General features: G+C 37.7%; 1 protein-coding gene across 2 annotated transcripts in view; it reads right to left on the bottom strand.

Moving 5' to 3' along the window:
• vps50 (VPS50 subunit of EARP/GARPII complex) overlaps nt 1-24,811 on the bottom strand; it is a 303,387-nt gene that overhangs the window by 113,222 nt on the left and 165,354 nt on the right. For both annotated transcript variants that reach the window (XM_030147934.1, XM_030147933.1), the window contains exons 14-18: nt 14,111-14,202; nt 13,066-13,160; nt 11,574-11,672; nt 6,974-7,064; nt 2,361-2,546 (exon numbers count right to left, since the gene is read on the bottom strand). In XM_030147934.1, the coding sequence (XP_030003794.1) occupies nt 2,361-2,546; nt 6,974-7,064; nt 11,574-11,672; nt 13,066-13,160; nt 14,111-14,202 (563 nt within the window). The remainder of the gene's footprint in view (nt 1-2,360; nt 2,547-6,973; nt 7,065-11,573; nt 11,673-13,065; nt 13,161-14,110; nt 14,203-24,811) is intronic.

Genomic DNA, 24,811 nt, shown 5'->3' with positions numbered 1-24,811 from the left:
CCAGAGCCAGAGCTTGGCTATATTAGTTATATTCGGATGGGAAGTTCACAGACAAACTGTTTTGTCACTAACATAAATCAGTAGGAAATGTAACGTTAGTCAGATAAGTCTGAACTGGGGCTGTTCTGTAAGAGCGGGGGTGTCGGAGGAGACTGAATGATGTATGGATGGATCGGGGCCGGAGCCGGAGCCGGAAAAACACAAAGAAAACTTCCATGTCGATGTGTGCAAACTAAAAGTTACACAATCAAATATGGCTGCCACCCTGTGACATCACAATATGCAAATTAAATGAGTAAATTTACTCCTGTCATAAACTTTGGGTTATACCCAATTTTTGTCTTATTTACACTATGCCTTTAACAGAGTCTTCGACATAAACAGTTGCGACACTTCCATAGACGCTCGCTGTAAAAAAATGGCGGACGAAATAAGGACCTACTTCCGGGTTTTGGAGGGGCTGGTAGTTCCTGCATTGAGTGTAACGTCGCCGGAATACATTCATTTGTATTGCAGCTGATCTAGCAATTCTAGCGCTAAGATATCATCATCTTTCAAATTATCAAGTGTATTTCCTGTATAAGCAAACATTTCTGTTGTAGATTCTGTTTTCTTTGGCATGTGTTAGCGTTTGTATAAATTTATATCTTAAACAACTCTTACGTTCGATTGTCAGCTGTAGCCCCATACTTCACTAGCTTTGTCCAGCTGTTGAGATTTAACCACTATAACCACAAATCATGGAGTTTTTACGATAAGGTAGCATTAGTACAAATGTTGTTATCGGTGGGTTTCATTTTAGTTGTTCTGCTGAACCTGGTGGTGTTTGGTTAAGTTTGTCAGCTGAGGTCATGTGCTAATTAGGAGGAGAGTTGGTGTAGAGCTGAGTTCTGCCAATAAAAGTTCAATAAAGTTTCTGTTGAGTTTGAGTTTGCTAATGTTTAGTTTTTAATGAGTTTAACCTCTGTGCTAACACTAACATGCTAAGTTGGCCGCTATGCTGTCCGCTGGTTAATGTTGTATTATGTGTGTTATCAGAGCAGAGCTTGGCAGACACACAGAGTTCACAGCTAACCACTGTTTTCTGCTTGGACCTCAGTCCTATAACAGTAAAACTTAAACATGGTAAACTGTCCATCTCCTTACGAGTACAGTACAGTTGCAGAATGAATGAACTTGTAAACTTAGCACCTCTCACGTAAGTAGCCTATCCAAGCTAACACCAACCTGTCCCCCCAAAATTTAAGTTTTCAAAGTAATAAATGCACTCCTTTCAAAGAGAAATTGATGTAGAAATTGATGATATAGATTGGCTAAACATGTGGAAATTACATCATACAACTACTAGCTCTCGGACATGTAGGGAATTTGCCTGGAAAAACCTTATGAGATTTTTTCTTACACCCAAGTTTAAAAGTAAACAGTTACAGAGGCATCAGGAATGTTGGAGAGAATGCAGGGAGATGGATGTTGACCATTCTCATGTTTTTTGGAAATGTTCAAAACTTTCGGAATATTGGGAAATGATCTACAATGTCCTATGTCAAGTATTAGGATACACAATTCCAAAGAAACCTGAAATTCTTTATTTATGCAACTATACGTGAATACGATAAATATTTGGTAAAGGTGATGTTGATAGCTGCAAAAAAATGCATAACAAGGAATTGGGGGAAGATGAACGTACCATCAAAGGATCAATGGATAACCACGATCGAGGACATATTTCTAATGGAAAAACTAACACACAGATTGAGACTACAAGAACCACAAATGAACAAAAAGTAGAAAAAATGGACATTATATAAGCAAAATAATTGATAAGACTGTGCTACCCACACTTATTTATGTTTTGTTTGGGGTTTTTTGAGGGGTTTTTTGTTTTTGCTCTTTTAAAACTAATAAAATATAAGTTACAAAAAATAAATAAATAAATGCACTCCTTTCAGTGGTCAACCCCACTACTCAGAAGTATAACACACACAACAGTACATACGGTAGTGACACAACGGTTGTGTATGGTTTATTTTCAGATTTATCATGCTCACTGCTGTTTCTCCCATTAAATAACATATAGAGCACCTAGTTTGTTTGGAACAACTCAGGCTTACATGAACCACGTGATCACTGGAGCGGCAACATCCAAGCGTGTCATAACTGTCTTTATAGGGCTCTGGCCTTTATCTCTAACCACTTAGAAGCTACAGCTTTTTGAAATCTTGATGTCAAAATAAAAAAAAAAACAAACTCTGGCGTCTAAAGGGTTACATTTACCCAACCTAATGATGCACCATTTATAAATCCTTTATCCCTGTTGGAAAGTCATCAGGATTTATCCAACTGTGATCTCTGTGACTTACCCCATTGGATGCCAGCACATCCTCCGTCTCCTCCTCTTTGTGTTCGATGTGCATTTCAAAGGGGTTTCCCTCCTGCAGGTACTGCTGGAATAACGACAGCTCCTCCTGGACGAGGCTGTTGGACGACACGGCCTGTCTGCTCGGGGAGACGGACGGAGAACGACACTGGCCCATAAACCTAAACTCCTGGATCAAGGACGACAGAGAGAGAGATTTAGAGGATAACAAATGTGTGCATGGGTTTGATGAACAACGGGTGAAAAGGAAATAAGGACTTACAATTAAAATATAGGATTTTACAGTGACACTAGGGCTGCACGATTTTGGCAAAAAAAAAAAAAAAAATCCCGATTTTTTCCTCTAAAAACTCGATTTTCGATTTTGATTTTGATTTTTGGGTAAAACTACAAAAGACAACAGGAGTCAGCATGTCGTTTTCGTGAGCAGCCCACAATGCAAGTCACTGCTCTGACCTCAAAGCTGTGATGGTATCACGTGATGAACCCACAGAAGTTTATTTTTTCTTAATTAAATCTTTATTGAATGAAGTAGAGTATACAAACAATGTATACAACAAGAAAATAACATAAGTTTGCCAGGGGGAATACACTATAATACAATGTCCAAATCAGAGCAAATACTTGTGTTTTTTTATAGCCTTTTTGTTTCCAGATTTATCTAACAGCTTTAAATAAAGTTCAACATCTTTCAAAAAATAAATATTTGGTTTTGTGTTACAGAACTTACATTTGTGAATGAAAAATTTAGCAAGTAAGAGGACAAAATTAATTATAAAAAAAAAAAAATATATATATATATATATATATATATATATATATATATATATATATATTTTTTTTTTTTTTTGTTTTTTTGTTTTTTTGTTTGTTTTGTTTGGTTTGGTTTGGTTTTTTTCTCTTTCTTTCTTTTCTGGGTATCTGGGCCCACAGAAGTGATACCACTGTAAGTCAGTGACAGGTATCAGTCGTGCGTGCGTGGACCACGGAATATGAGTGATCCACATGTGGTTCTATTTAAACTGGGGGATCCGTGCGTGGAACAGACCGACCCAGGACACGCTGGAGGGATTCTATCTGCGGAGCTGGTGGATGTGTGTGGGCACAGGGCTGTCTGGGCTCCTCTGCTGAGGCTGCTGACCCGAGACCCTGGACCCGGTTTGGAAGAAGACAGTACGGTACGGATCTGGGACAACGGAAGAAGAGTGATCCGCATGCAGTTCTATTTCAGTTGCGGGATCCGTGCATGAAGCCACGGCTTATATTGTTATAAGTACTGTGGGCTCATGAACACATTTAAAGTCCGGTCATTACACGGACTTCTGTGACAGACAGCTGTCACTGATAGGAGGAGGAGCCTGCGGTAGCCCGCAAGTGCGCAGCCCGGAGGCACGAGAGAGGTGAAATCGATTTTACGATTTCCCTTTCTTAAAAATCGTCCTAATTAAAAAATCCGATTTCGATTTAAAATCGATTAATCGTGCAGCCCTAAGTGACACTATAATGGGTGGGCATACAATGCATTACATCAGTGGTTCCAACCTTTTTTGGCTCGTGACCCCATTTTAACATCGCAAATTTCTGGCGACCCCAGACATTCAAAACAGATTTTTTTTTATTTTTGCTGAAATTAATTTGTTTTTGATCATGTAATAGTTTGCTATACTATGTTGCAAATAAATGTAAATTTTAGATGACATTTAGTCTATATAATGTATATTATTCTGGACGGAGGCAGAAAAGCCAGGTGTAGATTACTGCACAAAGTGAGAATTTTATTTTCATTGGTCAGGATATGTACAGTCAGTCCAGCTTGGATTTACAAGGCTGACAATTAATACTGAACAAACAAGAACTCAAACTATGAATTATGAAAGAGCTGCAGCATCTGAAACCGACCACAATGAACATTTGACAGATACATTTTTTTGTTGTTTTTTTTTTATCAATTACTAGCAATTCCAGGTGACCCCAAGGTTGAAAAATACTGCATTACATATCAAGCATCAGACCTTAGTGCGAACTGTTCTCAAGGCTGTGGATGTTTATGTTCCTTATTCTTTCATGTGTGTTTTCTGTGAAATGCATCATAGCATGACAGATATAGAAAAGGCTGCCTTTGGATGAACTCCATTTATCTTCTGGACATCTTCTTCTTTCTATTCATTGGTTTTCTTAAAGGTGAGCTGAGGTAAACATGCTGCAAACAGAATCATCTTCTCCTTGACTGGGTTATCTGGTTTTTCTATTTATTAAAAAGACTTGACATTACATTACAGACCATACTGTCACCCATTTTCATACTGGACTTGCTTTTTTGTGAGTATGTATCGTTGCTGTTGGGCGGAAACCTCTTATGTCCAAAACGGTTATTTTTCAGGAAACTGGACAAATGATGTATATTCTTTTTTTTTTTTTTTTTTTAATAAACCATAAGAGACTCAACATCTTCCAGTAACATTAATCTGTTCCATATTCCTCACAGTTTACACATTTAAAAACACATTCTCCATCAAACAAGGTACAGTGAGGCTAATACATTTCTGGATGTCTCGGTCCCATTTTCTTAGGGATTAGAAATGATTTTTTTTCCTTTCAAATATCCAGAGAAAAAAGAGCACGGACATAATATGGACTTTGTATAATATTCAGTAAAAAAAAAGAAAGATTATGAGCAATAATAATACAGAATGAAAATAAAAAGTAAAAAAGGACAAATTAAATCAAATAGTCTCCTTTTTATATCACCAAGGTAACATTTGGCATGTATTGTTTCACATAATTTTCCCATTTTTCCCGATGTTTGATGAATATTTCTAATTTTACATTGACGGTGAAGGTATTTTTTTCCGATTTTGTAAATGTCCCATGTTATTTGAACCCAGTGCTGAACAGCTGGCTCATCTTGCACCATCCATTTTTTTTTTTTTATTATTGCTTTTTTTCCCTGCTCCAGGAAAAATGACGTATATTCTAAATAAATGAATGGAGTTAAGAGATGTAGTCACAAGCCCTTTTCAACACTTTTCATTGCTTAAATATTTCTAAAACCGTCAGGCCAACATGAAGACTGACCAATGAAATTGTTTTATAACAACAAAAAGACCAAAAATAGACTTACGAGGTTTCCACAGCGACGATCTGTCTTTTTTTACTTCACTGTTTTGTTTTGTTTTTTTTTTTTAAATATTTATGTTTTTTTATTCTTGGCTGTTTTTATGTGATGTGTGTACTTTACTGTGAGCACCTTACAGAACATAACACCAAATTTTGTTGCACTGTCCAATAGGGGTGTAAGAAAATATCGGTTCAGCAATATATCGTGATATTTCATTTCATGATACTGTATCAACATTAAAAACTACTGTATCAATATTTTTAGGTATTTATTTAAATGGGTATTTTGCTCAGTTGTTTGTATACTAAAAAAGTAGTATTGTGATATTGCAGAACACACATGTAGTTTTTTTTAAACTGCTAACACTGTTTTGTTAAATAATGGATAATAAAAAACTTCAATCATCCTAAAAGCGCTTTTTACTGTCTGAGAGAGGCATATGTTAATTTCTTTGTTGGGATTGCATTAAAATAATATTATGGTGTAGGATGATTCAGGGACTGTCCACTACACATTCTTTTCACAACTAATAGAATATGAACATTTGAACAGAATCATAAAGTGTAATATCTGTAACACATAATTTTATTTATGTATTTATTGTTGTTATTATTATTATTATTATTATTATTTTGAACAAAATGTAGTTTTTACAGAGGAACATTTTGTGATACAGTATGAAATCCTGTTCTGATCAAATAAAAATTTGTCGTTTGGTATTTGTGCTTATTTCTGGTATAATTAATTTTTTCTGGAAATATTCTCTTAGAAGAGACAAAACAAACAAAAATATTGATTGACTGATTGATGCATTTATTTTAAATATGAATGTCAAAACAGAAGAAAATAAATAAACAAAACACTTAAACATAAGACATATAAGGCATATTTGAAAAGGAGTGAGAAGAAGTACAACTTATAAACTCCCACCCCTTCTCCTTATATAATTAATAATGATTAATTGCCTTATTAACAGTACCACGATATATCGCAATATATCGTATCGTGGTCCTAATATTATGATTTGTATCGTATCACCAGATTCTTGCCAATACACCCCCCTACTGTCCAATATTCTATTCTATTCTATTCTATTCTATTCTATTATATAAAATACCAGTTTTGGTTTAAACTGGTTTTGATACTGAATTATGCAACTGTTTACAGCTGTAAAAAAAAAAAAAAAAAAAAAAAATTCCTTTCACGTGCACTTTATGGTACAAGTAACAGCAGTTGTTTCACTTTCGTTGATGTTCTACAAAGTGCGGTGAACTTTAATACTTGTGTGTTGATACAAAAGTCCACACATTTGCACATCCCCGCACACACAAAGAGAAAATGTTCAGCAGCGTCCCCTGTGTTTCAGATACTTATGCAAATGTGTACAGTGGTTGGGGTAAGCCGTGAGTGACGGCGTGAAATAAATGAACGCCGCTAGCGCTTCACCTTCACGCCTCAGCGCTACGATTCTTACTCACATGGAGCTGGGCGATGTTGAAGTTGGACTTCACCGGACAGAGCTCCCATGTCTCATTTTCCAGAAACATCCGCAGCTCCTCCAGTCTTGCCCTGAGGTTTTATGAAGAGGAGAAAAGGAAATGGGGATCAACGTCCATCCGTTAATGACCTTGTGCCATTCAATATATTCAGGCAGCTGCTCCGGTGTCCGCACAGTCTAGATTAAATGTGCTGACACAAACAAAGGCTGCGAAAGGTCACCGGATGCGAGAGAGAGAGAGAGAGTGTGTGTGTGTGTGTGTGTGGTGAAGGTGTGCGTAAGATATCTCTGTGTTAAGTGTGATCACGGTTCAAGACGGCCGCTGTAGTGGGAGGTCGGTATCAGCGCCTTCTTTGTGAACTGTCAGAGTGGTGTTGACTTCATAAAACTGTCACTTGTCTGAAGGATGTCGGATGTGAGAGGAGAAACACAACACACAGGCAAAAGACACAGTCTGATACAGAAGGAATTAAACAATATCACCTGTGTCCTAGGTCAAACTTTCTTTAAACTTCATCAGCTTAAGGTTTTAACCATTTAACCCAGTGGTTCCTAACCTTTTGTGGCTCATGACCCCATTTTAACATCATAAACCTCTGGAGACCCCAGACATTCTAAACAGAGACTTTTTTTTTTGCTAAAATTAATTTGTTTTTTTTTTTATCATGTACTAGTTTGTCTGTAAATACTCTCATAAATTTCTGTTTTTTATTTCTCTAAAACAAAGAGAATATTTTGGAGTTGTCATTATTTATAGGTTCTTATGATATTATTTTACTGGTCTGGCTATTTGAGATCAAATTAGGCTACATGTGACCCTGAACTAAAATGAGTTGGACACCCCTGGTCTGATTGAAGAAATTGAGTATAATACTCATAATTATGTTTGTGTTAGTATATAATCATGTGAAAAGAAGAATGATTGCATTTTGTTCTCTAGCAGTTAGCCCAGTGGTTCCAAACCTTTTTGGCTCGTGACCCCATTTTAACATCACCCTAGACATTGAAAACGAAGACTTTTTTTTTTTTTTTTTTGCTAAAATTAATTTGTTTTTGATCATGTAATAGTTTGCTATACTATGTTTCAAATAAACGTTAATTTTAGATGACATTTAGTCTATATAATGTATATTATTATGGACGGAGGCAGTAAAGCCAGGTGTAGATTACTGCACAAAGTGAGAATTTGATTTTCCTTGGTCAGGATATGTAGTCAGATCCAGTTTGGATTTACAAGGCTGACAATTAATACTGAACAAACAAGAACTCAAACTATGAATTATGAAAGAGCTGCAGCATCTGAAACCGACCACAATGAACATTTGACAGATAAACAGTACCACAGTGCTTCAGTTTCAGCTTCAGTTTGTCATGTCTGTTATGTATTGGGATTGTCTCTCTCAAATTTCAGGCGACTCCATTTGAATTCCAGGCGACCCCACGTGGGGTCCTGACCCCAAGGTTGAAAAACACTGAATTAGCCACTTCTATCTATAGTAGAGCAGAGTCCACCATGTTGTACCATTATCTTTCCCCAAAACAATATGTTCAGTGGGTTTTATAGTTCCAAACCAGACTTTGCTCCTTCTAAACAGTTTTCACCTCTTTTTAAACATTTTAGTGCACATTATTTCCTCCACACAAAAGAAACAAACTTTGGTCCCTTATGAGGGCCTCTGCTGATGACACTCACTGGCAGAACTTAAAGAAACACAGGAACCGTGTCATCACCTTTATAAAAAAAAAAAGCAAAAGTGAATTACCTGTCTGCGTTAGGATTCAGGAGACTAGTGGAATCACTGAAAAGTGAGTCCTCCACACTGCTTCTACTGTTTAATAGCAAAGATGGACCAAAATGACAATAAGAGTGACATGTTGAAGTGTTCAACAGCCATTCACTTCAAGATGGGACATTTATGATAAGAATAAAAATGGAAATAACAGCTGTAAAAATATTAGTAGTAATAATAATAATAGCAACCTTTGAAATAATTAAATCATTACTTGCCCTCCCCCTCAACTCTGCTCATAACAACATTTTCCTTCAGACGTGTCAGGAGTTCTGAGGTCCTCAATGTCCTGATGCATTTAAAGTCACCTGGTGAAGACAACCTTGACTTAACCAGGTGACTTTAATTGTTTCTCTTACACGTATATTTAATACAACTCCTACACCCGGGGCACTTCCATCAATATGGATGACTGCTTAGGTCATGCCATTGCATAAAGGTGGTGACACTGATGACACTCAACAATTATCAACCACTTAAAATGTTCAACAGACTGTCTTTTCTCTTCAAATCTTAGAATCTTTATTAAACTCACAGCTACGTCATTTCATGCCCTTGAAGCACAGCAGTATTATATGGTTTTCATTGGAGGCACAGGTCATTACTCAACGCTTTAGCTCCTGATGTGTCTGTGGTGAGCGTTCTGAATGTGTGATTTATTTAAAATATTCCTAAAAAAATCAACTGTTTGCTCAATAGGAAAAAAAATCTAAAAGTGCTGATAGAAAAGACTTTGTTCTGAGCATGCTCAGTAGACCCCACTATACAGGCAGTGGGGGGCAAATCACAGAACAGTGAGACCAACTTGCTATAAAAATATACATGATCATACATGATCAAAAACAAAGTAATTTTAGCAAAAAAAAAAAAAAAGTCTCTGTTTTGAATGTCTGGGGTTGCCAGAAATGTGTGATGTTAAAATGGGGTCATGAGCCAAAAAGGTTTGGAACCACTGGGCTAACTGCTAGAGAACAAAATGCAATCATCCTTCTTTTCACATGATTATATACTAACGCAAACATAATTATGAGTATTATACTCAGTTTCTTCAATCAGACCAGGGGTGTCCAACTCATTTTAGTTCAGGGGCCTCATGCAGCCTAATTTGATATCAAATAGCTGGACCAGTAAAATAATATCATAAGAACCTAAAATAATGACAACTCCAAAATATTCTCTTTGTTTTAGTGCAATAAAAAACATAAAATTATGGAAATATTTACATTGACAAAATATCTCTTTCACAAAAAAGATGCAAATAACCAGAAAAAAAATGACATTTCTAAGGAAAAATAAGTGCAATTTTAACAATATTGTGCCTCAACTTTAGTACATGTGTATTACATACAGTGTTACACAAACATTTGGTAACAGACATAATATTGTTAAAATTCTGAAGTTTGGAATTCAAAATAATAATAATTTCTACAATATTATGCCTCAGCTTATTATTAACACAACTTACAGATTGCAATGGAGCTACAAATGCATAAAAAACACTTAGTAAGAGGCAGAATATTCGTAAAACTGCACCTAATTTTCGGGATCACATTCCATTTTTAAAGGTTTATTATGCTACTATTTTACTTGAGATCACATCGGTCTGTATGTGAACTAAAACCAGTTCAACACCTTTGACTGTTTGTATCTTTAGTGTAATTTTTGCATTTTGCAAATTCATGCTGCAGACTGGAAACTTTAGCAGGCTGGTTTTGGCCCACGGGCCGCATGTTTGACCCCCCTGAATCAGACCATCCTAAATCTCCATCAATCTTACACGAGAACTTTAAAGTCCATAATGAAATAGTTAAATTGGAAATGTCATTTTGAAAATATTATTTTGCATCTACAAGGGAACTACATACTGAACAGTAGCAAAAGCCAAATGAAGGCCTCAGAAGGTCAAAGTTCACTCTGAGAATGACAACCAGATGGAAAAACCATCACAGCTGCTTACAGTAGGGGGGTGTTATATATTTATTTATTTTTGTTTACTATTTAATACTATTACTATTTAAATATTTTGCATTATATATTTCCTTTTTTTTCTTCCCTCAAGAAGTGCCGTCTCGACAAAGCGCATCCGAATTTGGGAGTGTATGCTCTGTGTATACAATGACAATAAAAGGAATGTTGAATCTTGATGATGCCCAGTGGAAGTAGCATCGAGATTTGAAAACACACAAGGGATGGGGGAAAAAAATCTACCAGCTCCTACAGTACATCCACCCCTTTTGTGACTGTCACCTGGGTAAACATTTTCAGCTTTCATTACAATTTCACACTGAGATCACTATTTGTTAAGCCTGCGTCTCATCAAATTCATCTCTTCTATCATATCTGTACCCTCCCCCCACCCCCCTTCGCAATTTCTGTTGCCAGGATGAAACATATGAGCGCTGTGATTTTAAACACCGTAATCATGGCACCGATCAACGCAAATCACCTCTGATGATGCTGCTCAGTCTGTGTGAAAGCATCCATATTCATGTTGTTGGCAGGGGTTATGTAATCAAGATGTAAATGTGTCTCCAACTCAGTGAGTGTTACCTTGTAATTACATGTCGACTCCGCAGAGGCCGATCGCAGGGAACGCAGCGTGTTTACGGCAGCCGATGCTTATGATTCTGTGTAAATGCTTTTGTTAAGCTGTGATAACCTGACACATGAAATGTCCATTTACCGTCCTCTCATGCAGACGTTATTACAGGAGACGGCTCATATCTGCTACGAATGTGATCTCAGATCTGATGTCTGTCACATGACGCAGATTCTTATCAAGCATCTCACCTGTGGTAGTTTTTAAAGTAGTTGACACTCTGGCGTTTGATGGATTCCTGTAGGACCTCAGACTTGCTGCCACAGAATTCCTCCCCCACCTGCATCAACCTGGAGAAAAAAGAAAGGGGGGGAAAAAAGAAAAGGAATGAAAGTTATTAACAATGACTTAATGTTAGAGAAGAAGTCAGGAAAACATCAAGCATGATTTTAAAGTAAAGTAAACACTAAAATAAACTATTAGCCCACGCTGTAAACACACATTACTCTAACTGTCAAAGATAATGTGTAAATGAAACCAGTGGGTGGTATCCAATAACACAAGAAATGACATTAAAACTCCAAAACTCCTTTGTCTTTTACAGCGAATAAATGAGATACTTGACAGCTGTGTTTACATGTGCTTGACGATGCAACCGCTGAAAGGTGAGACAGGTTTATTAGAAAAATGTCATCATCTTCAAATTTTATTCCGGCCTATATGAGAAAAATGACAAAATATAACTATTTTATAAGATGTATTGGTTTGTAAAACAAAACTTCACTGAAAATGGATGGTTTCCTGTGGTCACAATCCTGTTTTTTTTACAGTCCATTATTGGCATCATTTCCACTTTTAATTTAAAATACACAGACACAGGTTTGTCCTCAAAGCTTCTGTGGAGTCGATCATTGTGCCAGCCTGATAATTATCATCAGTAATTGTTATGATTTTCTTTTATCTGTAGTGTTTATCTTGTCAGAAACACTTAAAAAATATTTTGTTGTTTTACTCATGCATTGCCTGATGTTGAACAAACACATTACAACCCTGGATCTGTGAAATATTCCATCTTTTACATCATTTTTGTACTGCACAGTAGTCATTTTCTTTACTTTGATTAAACACTGGCATAAAACATTTCGACTCAAGGAAATAATCAATTAAATCATAAATTTAAAGTTAGTATGTTGCTTTTGCTTTGTTCAGTCTTTTACTGTGTTTTCTATCTTGTTCCATCGATTACAAATAATTTAAAACCGCAAATAAATGTCTGCTTTCTTCAACTTTCATTTAGAGCCAAAAATAAGACCATAAACTAGAAAGAAATGACGATTTGTCACTTACTGTGACAATCATTGGTATCAATTGACTAAAGTTTTATCACACTAACTTTTGTCTCCAATATTTTGATTCATTTTTAATTTCTTTCACAGTTCAGGAACATAAAAGAAGGTTGGTTTCGTGTGTGGCATTTAAATAGGATTAGGAACACTGGTACTAGTTTTCATGAAAGCTTTACACTTTCTGAAGCAAAATTGTCAAAATTAATGTCCAATAGCATCTAAATGACTGAGCATATAAGAACTGTGAGGAGCTAAAAAAGGGGATGGTATGCCAGAGTACATCAACCTAAAAAGAATAAAATGGAGACAAGAGAGAGAAGGGGGACAGTGAAAGCTGAATAATGAAGACCAATTAGTGAAAACAAGGATGAGCTGGCTGCCGAGCCCTGTGGCGTACCTGCTGATGACGTCCAGGACAACAATGAAATCGTCGTATTTGAAGTTTGACATGTCGGTACCCAGGATGTAGGCCTTCACTTTCAACTGGACATCCTGAAGAGAGGAATCAGAACACCACTGTGATGTCATATGAGGACGATGGGTGATTGCAAAAAACAAATCTTACAAAAAGTGAATGAGAAGAAACAAGGAAAGATTAGAAGTGGAGGTGATTAAAGAGGGCAGTAGCAGAGGGATATGACAACAGAGGAACAAGACAGGGTGAGAGAATGAGGCTTACGCTGTCAGGGGACGACAGCAAAGGTATATCCCCGAAATCCCCCTAATCCTCTGCTATTTATAAAATCTATCCACGATAATTGTTAGACAATTGATACGAACTCAATTTGAGCTACATTGACCTGATAGTGGCAGAATAATGGTCAAAAAAACAATTTTTCTCCACAAAACTCCACCTAGTGAATGAAAATGACACCATATGAACTCTGGATGGTAGACAGAAAACGGACATTTGTAAGACGATCAGTATAACTCAATTTAATCTCAAACAGCCTATTATTGCTTGATTTATGTCCAAAAACTGATTTTCAACTAAAGTGCCCCCATTTGGATGACTTATAATACTCACAGAGAAGCTGAAATCGATAAGCTAATGACGTTCATTTGTCTTCTGTTAATGTAATTATAATTTTCTTTTTTCTTTTGTTCATACAAGGTATAATTTTTAGATGTTACCTGCTTGACACGTCGGATGACGCTTCTGAGGAAGACTGGAGTCACAGTCGAAACTGTCAAGCAGGCAACATATAAAAAACTATACCTTGTCTGAACAAAAGAAAAAAGAAAAGTATGAAATTAATAGGGTTCTTCCACTAGGGGTCCTCTATGTTGGTTATCAAGGGATAACAAATCCAACCAAATCTGTCCTAGTTATCGCATTCACATGAAGGATATCCGGTGGCGGCAGCAGTTGGGGTAAAACCATTATATCCCCAAAACTCGATTTTGTGGATATAATTGATAAAGGCAGTGGTCTGTCCAACCTGCCAGATCCGAGTCAGTCCATGCTCCAGTTTCTTCTTTACGTAGCTGCGATCCACCACCAGCTCATCAGAAACTGCTGCTGCTGCATCATCTACAGTTAATCAAACAAAAACACACAAACAACTGGTAAGAACTAGAATCCTATAGAAGCCTGTTGTTGTTATCTTGAAAAATAAAAAGTGATCTTGTTATCAGTGTTTTGTCGTGACAAGTAAAGTTTCACATTATAACATGAAAGATTTTTGACTTAAAGGGTACCTGTTGTAAATTTTTAATGCTAGCTACTTCAAAAGATCACGTATAATACTAGCTGTTCTGTCAGGTAACTTTTGTATAAGCCCATTGTCAAGTACATGCTGGTACTAAGTCACTGCTCTGTCAGTCAGTCATGGTCAGAGACATGTTGCCTCCTGCTGTTCCAGCACAGCGGTGACGCAAGAGTCATTGATTTGTTCGATTACCTGGGCTGTGATGGACTGGTCACTGACCCCGTCCAGCAGACACATTATCACCCAGTGCTGGGTCACGTCTCTAGGACAATGACGGAGTGCAAAGCTTACAGTGTGCTTTCAACTCAGTCTTGCTCACTGACAGCTACTTGTTTACTGCACTCATCACCCGAAAACAGCGACAGTAGGTCACTTCCGGTCAGGAATGGCTGCTCCCCATAGGTTCTGCCCCAGCTCGAACTTCACATAACAAAAAGGACTGGTGTAGTGCATTTATGGCTGTTTTTTTTACTGAATTTGTGCCTCTGCTGCTTATAAGTAACGCACAAAGCACTCTGAATGTCGTAAACTTGAACAGTACAGGTACACATCAAAGGTGCAGACAGACCCAAGTGAGTGAGGACGACAAAAAACCTGATTTCCACTGAAACAAAGCTGACGAAAAAACCTGAAATAATCCATATAAATGTCAAGAGAAAACTATTGTGATTCTGATTCTGAAAGGGTAAAAATAGAAGACTCATTCAGTAGCTGTGAAATAAGAGTCCAAAGCTGCATTCTGATGTGAATGGAGACTTTAGACATGGCTGATCTGCCAAACTGACAACTGTGAGTGTTGTCAAAGTCTCTCATTGTGAGTTGCACCATGTAGACAGTGTAAATTTTTGCTTTTGGATTTCTGCAGAGCTTTTGACAGGAGTATAGGTCAAGGAGTCTCTGGAGGAGGAACACTAACACAGACCTTGAGCCCAATAAGACATTAGTGGATGACAGTTCAATGGGGTGTCACTATCACACAATGAAGTAAATGTCTAAAATATAAAAGGAGATGGGTCTTCCTCAACTTCTGCCGACTACTCTATGTTGTGCTTTTTTCCCAGTGTCGCTGTTGTGATAAAACATCATGTGGTGCAGACACTACAGGGGCCATAATATACTTTCTTCTCCCTGAAAACTGCGTCAACAAATCTGAAATTGCTCGCTCTGTTGGGGCTGACTCTCTTGACAATCTAGCAGCAGTCGGCTTGAAAGTCGCAACTAAGGAAGATGAAACTCCCACATGGAGCACTGGGAGACTCACCCTGATGGGTAGAGTGTCCGTCTTCTACCAATGCACATTAGAATATAGGAAATATTTCAAACAGAGTAGGGATGCACCGATATCACTTTTTTCTAGACCGAGTACTTACATTTGAGTACTTGCCGATACCAAGTACCGATACAAGTACTTAATAATCCCATTCCAGTTCTTAGTTCCTTTTGTAAATGTGCTTTATTGTCGTTGTCATTAGTCTGACTGGAACAAAGTGCTGCTACTGACATTTAATGTGTTGGAATGAGCGTTTCTCAATTAATCCACCAGGTGGCGCCGCTCTGAATTAACCATACTGGACAAATACCACGAAGAAGAAGAAAGTTTTTTGAGAAGAAGAAGAACAAAGTCAGTAATAATAAACATGGAGATGACAGAGGCAACACTAATGTGATACTAATATTGTGGCATTTTCACTGGTAAGGTTTAAAAGCTTAGCTTTAGCAGGTGGAGAAAAGAGAAATGAGTGATAAGTTTGGTTTTCACTTCCGCTGGCGGCGGTCCGCACCGCTCTGTACTGGTGGCATTCTCTGTCTGGGTACTCATCCACCAGCACCTGGAAAACGGATGGAATGTACGCAGAGGACGGACAGAACGCTGCGTCCGTATCTGTCTGTGTCTGTAACATTACTTGCAGTCAGCATTACTTTTATCACCGTCATTTATTTGGTTAAATCTCCACTCTTCACACTCCACACACATTATTCCACCACCGCGTACCTGCTGCACTGTGATTGTCACACGGCCGTAAGTGGTATCAGTGCATTTGTATCGGATTACTTTTACGAGTACACACACTGAGTATTGGAGCCGATGCCTGATACTTGTATCAGTATCGGTGGATCCCGACAATAAAGCTATCCATGGCCAATCCCTCGCATAAATAAACCTGTCTGGAACTCAACAGCCACTGTAGTGGTTTTGCAGATGTCAACAAGGACAATGTCAACCTGACTGTAGCGAGAAAGAAAAATAAGTTCACTTTGACACAAGAGAAAAGGTACAAACTACTAAGTCACTGCAGCAACTGAGCTTTCTGGTATAATTGAACCAACTGGTTATATAAGGGCAAGCAAAATCATTTGGCAAATCTACTCCGAATCCATTTCCATTTGTGCCAGTCTCTGGAAAGGTAGACCGCTAATGAGAAAGACACTGCACACACGACTTTCCGACACTTGAACTCACCAACGCCACCCTTTACTAATTGTTAAACCAGGTCCTGTATAGACACATCACTCAGAGCAAACCAGGGAGATGTGTTTTTCTCTTTTTGAAGCAAAAAATGATGGAAAGAGTGAGAGATTTACACAGATAAACACATAAATTCACTCAAACATCTCAAGCTGTAGTCAAAACACAATGTCCAAGCACTAAAGATACAAAAGAGCAAAAGGGTAGATACTGTTACTATTTTGTGCGCTTTTAACGGTAACCGGTATTAAAGGTCGACTTATAGTGATTTTTTTAAAGGCTGACATAATAATGATAGCTTTGGGCAGGAAAAAGCAGAGTAAAAGCAGAGAGGCGATGAATCATGCAGGTAATTCAGTTTATTAGAAATCGGATAACGGTTGAGCTGAAGCACAATTTTCCTGTATTATTTACAAGATATTTCAAGTTTTTCCATGCTGTTTTCAACCATAATCTTCGCCCTATTTGAGAAAGGAGGCTGGCAACACAACACTGTACAAGGAGCTAGAGCAGACAGCAAATGAAAAGGAGAAAAAGAAAACACTTAAAAGAACCCAACTGGCTAAAAAAGTCCACTGGGGACCAACTAAAACCAATTAGATCAGGGAGAAGTCATGGATAGTTCAGATGATTTCCACAGTGGTTTTATAGTAATTTGACTACGGCGTTACCAAAAATGGCTTTTGGGTGCGGTGTCTAAGCCATGTAATCACAGAAAAAACCCTACCAAAATAATGGAAATCTCTCAGGTTTTATCTTTTCAGCTACTATTTTCCTTCAAAGTCAGTATTTGCAATTTAAAGGCCATTCTCGGCACCTACTTCTGCACATACTGACACTGTAAAATGTACTATTCCATATCGTAACCAATTTGACATCATTTTAAGCTATGATCTATTATGTCCACAGCTAATATTTAATGATATACTTTCTGTATGTTGACTTATACCAGTGTTTCTCAAACTGAGGGTCAGGCCCCCTAGGGGAGGCGCGAAGGCTTGCCAGGGGGGGCATGGAATCACTCCCAGGTGTTTTATTTTTTTCTTCACGTTAGAAGGTGGAATTAATGCTGCGCTCCAGGCAACCCGTAGTTCGTGTTTTTCAAACCTTCTACCGGTGAAAATGCACTGGAATGGCAGTCAAGGTCAAGGTCAAGGTTACTTTATTTATACCCGTAGGTAGATTTGTTTTGCAGTCTAGGTGGTTGCCTTGGCATTACAACAACACTTACATTAAACATGCAAGACAGGTACTTGATCACGCTTACAGACAGGACAAAAAGACAGGACAAAAAGTGCTCAGTCAAACTTGTGACTTCCCACCCGTGAACTCATACTAAATCGATGTCCTCCCAGTTCCGAGCTCTGACGTCACGTAGCAATGGCGGCCCCCATAGATGCGGTGTTTATGTTTATTAGAACAAGGTATTGCTCTGACATTATTTATCTGCAAATGTTCTGCATAATCAGCAGCTACTCTAGCGTTACCTAGTTTTCAGTCCATTGAGTGCAAGAATAAATAACCACAATGCTGGTTTGTTTACATCTAGCTACCGCAATTCATTGCGCTCAGGCAGTTTGGTGTGACTTACCTGGAATGTTACAAAGTCGTGAGTCATGGTCTGACGTCATGATTTACGGGCTCAAAAAACGGCCTGGAACGCAGCATGTTTGAGCATTGGAGCACCCTGGACTCAATTTACATGTACAACAAACAAATCTACTGCCATGGTGATCTGTCACTAGACTAGAGAAAGAGTTGAGCTTTGGAGAATGGACTAGGGCTGGACTGGAAAAGTAAAAAATGTGCAATGTTTCTGTTTTTGCACAGTTTGTAGAGTTTGCACTTTAATATTCTGAGATGTGCAAAGTAAACGGGCTCATTGCAGCCACTAATAGTTAAAATGTTCATCTTTGTTACCAAAATATGTTTGCTGTTCTAAAAAAAAAGTAACTTTATTGTCATAGTTGCAAGATAATTGTGCATTTCCTGTTTTTATTAGGAAAAATATTGTCTCAGGGGGCAGTCTTGTTGAGTTTATTTGTATTATTCAAGTGCAAATCTAAGTTATTTTTAATTTGCACAACAAATATTTCAAGGAAAAGCAAAAAGTATTGCTAGAATATCGATGTTCCTTTCAATAAAAGTCATAATTGCACCACTGTTAGAATGTTGTTGGGGTTTATGGGGGCCTGGAGATTTTCCGTCCTCCAAAGGGGGAGACCCAACAGAAAAAAGATTGAGAACCAATCTTGTAAGACTGAGACGAGAGGGAAAAAAAGTGCATTAGATAGAAACCTTTAGATACTGGGAGTAAAAAGCTGCATTCCTGAGTATCTTGGAAGCATCATCAAAAGGCAGGACAAGGGATGGGGACAAAAAGAACTCAAATACACATGACATATAGTGAAATTTTAAAGACAAAATCCTCTGCATGCACAAGTGTGGAGATTAGTGAACCTGGATTAATCTAGGCTTGAAAGAAACCTTTGTACATGTGCAGGTGTTCCTGATACTGATACAGCCAAAAGAACATCACTCATCTGAATCTTGCTTCATCCTCCCACAGGAGTGAAAATGAAGACGAGGCCTGTAAAAATCAGCGGGGTGTTATAGATGTTCAGATACAGTACTGAAGGTTAATCCCAGGATGATACATAGAGATAAGCATATCTCATATCATATAAATGTCATATAACCAGTGAAAGTCTTAATATTTGGTGGGTAATCACCTTTTTGAGAAACAAACTCAAAGACATGCTTTAACCTTTGCACACTGGCTCACCTTACAAAGTTTTACCATTGTGTGCCATATTTCTTCTTCAGCAGTTTGCAGACCTGCAGTTTACCCATGGGAGACGGTCTTAATCGTTTTATGAGGCATACAATTAGCAGCAGAAGCAATCTGCTCGCTGTTATTAATTCTGACAGAGGCTTCAATACGCTAAAGCAGAGATAAAATGTTCCGGAGAAGCCAGTGTCACCTTTTATGTGCGTGAAATAGCTCATTCTTACGTCTGTGAAAGACAAAATAATACCAGTGACCGACCTCTGCAACAATCTTAGCAAGTAATTTAGCCTTATTTTTACTGGGTTTTTTTCTTGTGAGAACAGAGAAGATGATGCCAACGTGCTCATCATGAATTCATCAATTTATAACACCATCTTAGCAAGTTAAATATTCATCAGGAAGTGCAAAATGTTGGCAGGATGGTGGAGTGTGTACATCTTCATAACCTTCCCAAAAATATCTTAAGCAATATGTCTTTCTTGACAATAATTTTGACCTTCATGGGAAAATTCAGAAAGAAATAAAAGAGATTAGCAACTTCAAAGAATCGAATACACTTTATTGTCATTGCACATGCTGAGCAATGAACAATAAAATACAGCCATATATTAAAAAATATAAAATAGCGTGCAATAGAAATATGTGCAAATTAGATATATACTACATAACAAGGTAAATTCTTAAAGTACTATTAAAAAAATTGCAAATATAACTACGTGAAGAAGAAAAAGGTATCCTGCACACTATCCAATCAACTAGCCCTGATTAAGATGAATCACTGGTAGTTGGACACAGCTGTATGATTGACAGTAGGATTGTTTGCTCAGCCCCTGATTGGCTACCTCTGACAGGGTAGGCCATATATTTGCCTGTATGGTCAATGCTGTTTTTAAATCTCTGCTTGAAAAAGGTCCAGAGACATAAGGAACCACACAGACACAATCCAAAAAAATACCTAACAAATTATCCTCCTCAGACCCAGCTATGGGTTTTCTGTCCACATTTGTGGACAAGAGTTTCACAACTTTATACAAAAAAAAGAAAAGAAAAGAAAAAAAGAAAAGAAAAGAAAAGAAAAGAAAAGAAAAGAAAAGAAAAGAAAAGAAAAGAAAAGAAAACTGTCCACCACAAAGGACATTCCATAAAAATTTTAAAAACTGCATCTGAAAAAATTGTTGCATCATGATGTTTCCAATATAGGCACTTACTTAAAAAACAAAAAACGCTTGTACTTTGCTGACATTTCCTGGGTCTTAGGAGGTTATACAACAAACCTATTAAACCCCCAAAAAAGAGAGAAAAAAACAAAACAAAATGCAACAGCAAAAAAAAACAAAAAAAAAAACAAGATAAATAATATTATCAACTTCTCTTTACAATGCAATACAGTACATGTTTACGTAAACGTATAACTTAAAATAAGAAAAAAAAAAAAGAAAGAAAGAAAGAAAAAGGTCTTGAGGCCCAAAAAGTTGTTATCTTATATTAAAGTTTTTTGCAAGTTGATTGGACAGTGTGCACCTTTTTTTCTTCTTCGCTCATACCTCATGCTCCTACACACCAGCCTCCATACCTCAAATATAACTATGTAAAAATACATGTGCCTGACATGAGGCACATGTGCCGTGAGTAGTAATAATATTAGGAGTAGGGCTGTGCAATTAATCGAAATTCAATTACGATTTCGATTATTACACACAACGATTACAAAAATTATGTAATCGAGAAAAAACGATTATTAATTTTGAGTTGTTTTAATTCACGCGCACGCAAGCTACCATGAGCTGCTCTGCCCCGCCCCCCTCTAAGCTACTGCTGCCAGCTAGCCGGCAGGTCCACCCCAAGAGGAAAGTTGTACCTAGCGGTCTGGAAAAATGGCAGGAGAATCACAGCAGAAGTGCTTGGTAAACAAAAAAGGCAAGTCAAATTCAATTGTATGGAATCACTTTGGGTTTGATGAAGAAGACGAAGAGCAAAAACACATCACGTGCAAAAAGTGTTTCGTAGTTGTGTCCGCACCGACCGGTAACACAGCAAACCTTTTTAACCATCTAAAGTTTAACCACCACCACCTTTAGCATAATCTTATGAAAAACTACAACACATAAAAACAACTCTGTTTACAACTTCGCCCGCAATGCAATCTTCAGTCTCCAAATCTCTTTACGCTGCAACTCCCGCATTAACCTAACCCGTATAACCCCAACGTGTGTATTCTAGATGGCTGATGTATACAGAAGGCCTGAACTGAAACCTCACGGCACGCCACTGAATTTACTGTCTCATACTACATTGAACATACTTGAATTTATAATTTGCACTTTACATGAGTTTTTTTTTTTTTTATTGCTACAGTTCTATGGCAAGTCTATAGCAGTTTAATTCCAGTGCACTATTTGTTTACAAAAGGAAACATACTTGAATTTACATTACACTTATTTGCATTCAAAGATTTTTTTCTTTCGTACAAAAGTGAACATACTTTGTTTTAGTGGTTAAAAGCTTTATTTATGTTTAAGGAGTATATTTTACATTGTTTTGCAAGAAAAAAATAAACAACTTTAAGGTTAACAAATAATCGTTTTTAATAATCGTGATTTCAATTATTGCTAAAATAATCGTGATTATTTTTTTTTCTTATAATCGAGCAGCCCTAATTAGGAGTGACCATTCGGGGAAATGGTCACAAAAACAAGTCTACTGAAGAAATTCAAAACTGACCTGGATGTCACTCAGCAAATAGTTCAGATTCACTGGAAAACTGCTGCAGTGATTAATAGGTTTCATCTCCACAAGTTCTTTAACTCGAACTGATGCAGTAGCTTCTCATTTCTTTAATAACCATCAGTTTGATAGAGAGCCTAAAGATCGGACTGTGTTTCAGTGGATAAAGGTCATGTGGTCCAGTGAGTCCAGACTGACCCTGTTCCAGAATGATGGATGCATCAGGGTGAGAAGAGAGGTGGATGAAGTGATTACCCATCATGCCTAGTGCCGACAGTACAACCTTGTGGGGGCAGTGTTATGATCTGGGGTTGGTTCAGGTGGTCAGGTCTAGGTTCAGTAACATTGTGTGTCTAGAAAAACCTGAAGGAACTGAACGAACATCAGTGGATTATTTTCTTCCCTGCTGATACAAACGTATTCCAAGATGAGCGGACCACAATTGATCAGGATCAAAGTGTGAAAGAGTGGTTCAGGGAGCATGAGGCAATTTCACCCGTGGATTAGCCACAACAAAGTCCAAACCTGAACCCCCATTGAGAATCTATTGGATGTACTGGAGAAGGTGTTACTCCCTTCATCAGTACAAGAAATATAGTACAAGTAAATGTGTCCCACAATCAAACCTAAAGGCGGACCGAAGAAATATTGTGTGTGAGAGACTTCTTTTTGGTTGGTCAATGTATAATTAAGCATAAAGATACAAATTTAAAGATTCAAGATACAAAGATTTTTTAGTGTCAATTCACTAGATGCACAGGACGTACAGAGAACTGTCTGTATTTTTTTAAAGAGGCAAAAATAGAATAAGATAATTAACTACAATACAATATAAAGTGTGTATCTCTTTTTTACTTGAAAGGTAAAATTTCCAATAAAAAGTTTAATAAAAAAAAAGAAAAAGAAAGTGTCTGTGGTCATTTAGAGGAAAACCTATCCTCTCACCAAGCTTGATATTGACTGTTTTGGCCATCAGAGCAGTAAGATGACGTATTTGATGGACAAGGAACAGTAGGTAGATCAAATTTAAATTCTGGTCTAGCAAAGATCTCACTGCCATTTGGACCTTATCTTCTCCCCTCTCCATCCGATTATAATCAGCAGCCTCAGAAATAGATGAGACAGTGAGATGTGCACCTCAGGGATGTGCAATGGAGACAGTTTTCCTTCAAGGACAAAATATAATGTTGTGATGCATCTTAAATAAATACCTTCACCGGTCATGAGTTTGTTGATTGTCTTGAAAATGTCTACCAGACCGTTGCTGTGATCAAGCAGTCTAATGATCAATTATCTTAGGGTGTTTTCACACTGCGTACCCGAGTCCGTATCTGAGTACACTGGACCCCAAAGTCCGCTGAATTTTATCATTGCACTGCAAAAATCAGAATCTTACCAAATGTATTTTTCTCATTTCTGGTCAAAATATCTCATCACACTTAATTCAAGCAAAAAAGAAAAAAATCTGCTAATGGAACAAGTGAAAATTACCTTGGTAAGATTTCTTAAAATAAGATTTTCAAGATCTATTGTCTGAAAATAAGTTCTTATATCTCACTGACAAGCTACTCTTTAGGTGATTATGTCTTATTTTAAGTGTGATGAGATATTTGGACTAGAAATGAGAAAAATACGTTTGGTAAGATTTAGATTTTTGCAGCGTGTGAATGCGTGCGCGAGTATCATACCCGAGTCCAGCTGAGAAGTTAGTCCTGGGACTCCAGTACGGTATGGTGCAGTGTGAAAGTGATCCATACCCGAGAATGGACGTGACTTAATCATCACTCCGACAACGGAAATTATGTTATCACCACGAGACCATAGACGGCACTCCTGTTGTTTCCTGAAAAAGCTTTGGAACCACGTGGCACAGGCTCGCCTTATCGACCGAACCACTCAGTGATAAATCAGGGACAATGAAGGTTGCTCTTAAGGCGGCCATACACTGTGCAATTATTTAGATTGTTGCATGCAGCTCCATCTCAAACTGTGTGAATCAATTGTAAAGTCAGGCTCACAATCCATGTTCTCACAATGCTCGTATGCGACCTGACTGCTCACACTGTAGCACCATACACCAGAGGACGCACCACACGTTCCAGCGTTGTATCCGGAAATGCAACGTTAAAATACGTAGGAATCTGGAAGTGCATAGACGATTGTGTATTGGCGTGAGTCACGAAATGGTAGTGCTAAACAAAAACCAACGAGCTGCTTTGGCAATATGTGCCATTATCTGCGGAGAATCAAAAAAGAAGAAAAGACGACAACGTGTTTGGTGCAGGAATTGGTTGGCCAGACGTGGACAGTATGGGCTGTCAATCCTACAGTGAAGGGAACTAGAGGTAAGCTGCAAAAGCTAAACTGCACTAGGCCAATAGCCAGCTACTGTAAGCTTAGAATTAGCTTACAGTAGCTGGCTATTATTGTATTTGCGCATGCACAGTGT

This window comes from Sphaeramia orbicularis, chromosome 11, assembly GCF_902148855.1.
Source record: "Sphaeramia orbicularis chromosome 11, fSphaOr1.1, whole genome shotgun sequence".
Taxonomy (NCBI): Eukaryota; Metazoa; Chordata; class Actinopteri; order Kurtiformes; family Apogonidae; genus Sphaeramia; species Sphaeramia orbicularis.
Note: the sequence above shows the minus strand (reverse complement) of the source record. Positions and strands in the feature narration are given on the sequence as shown.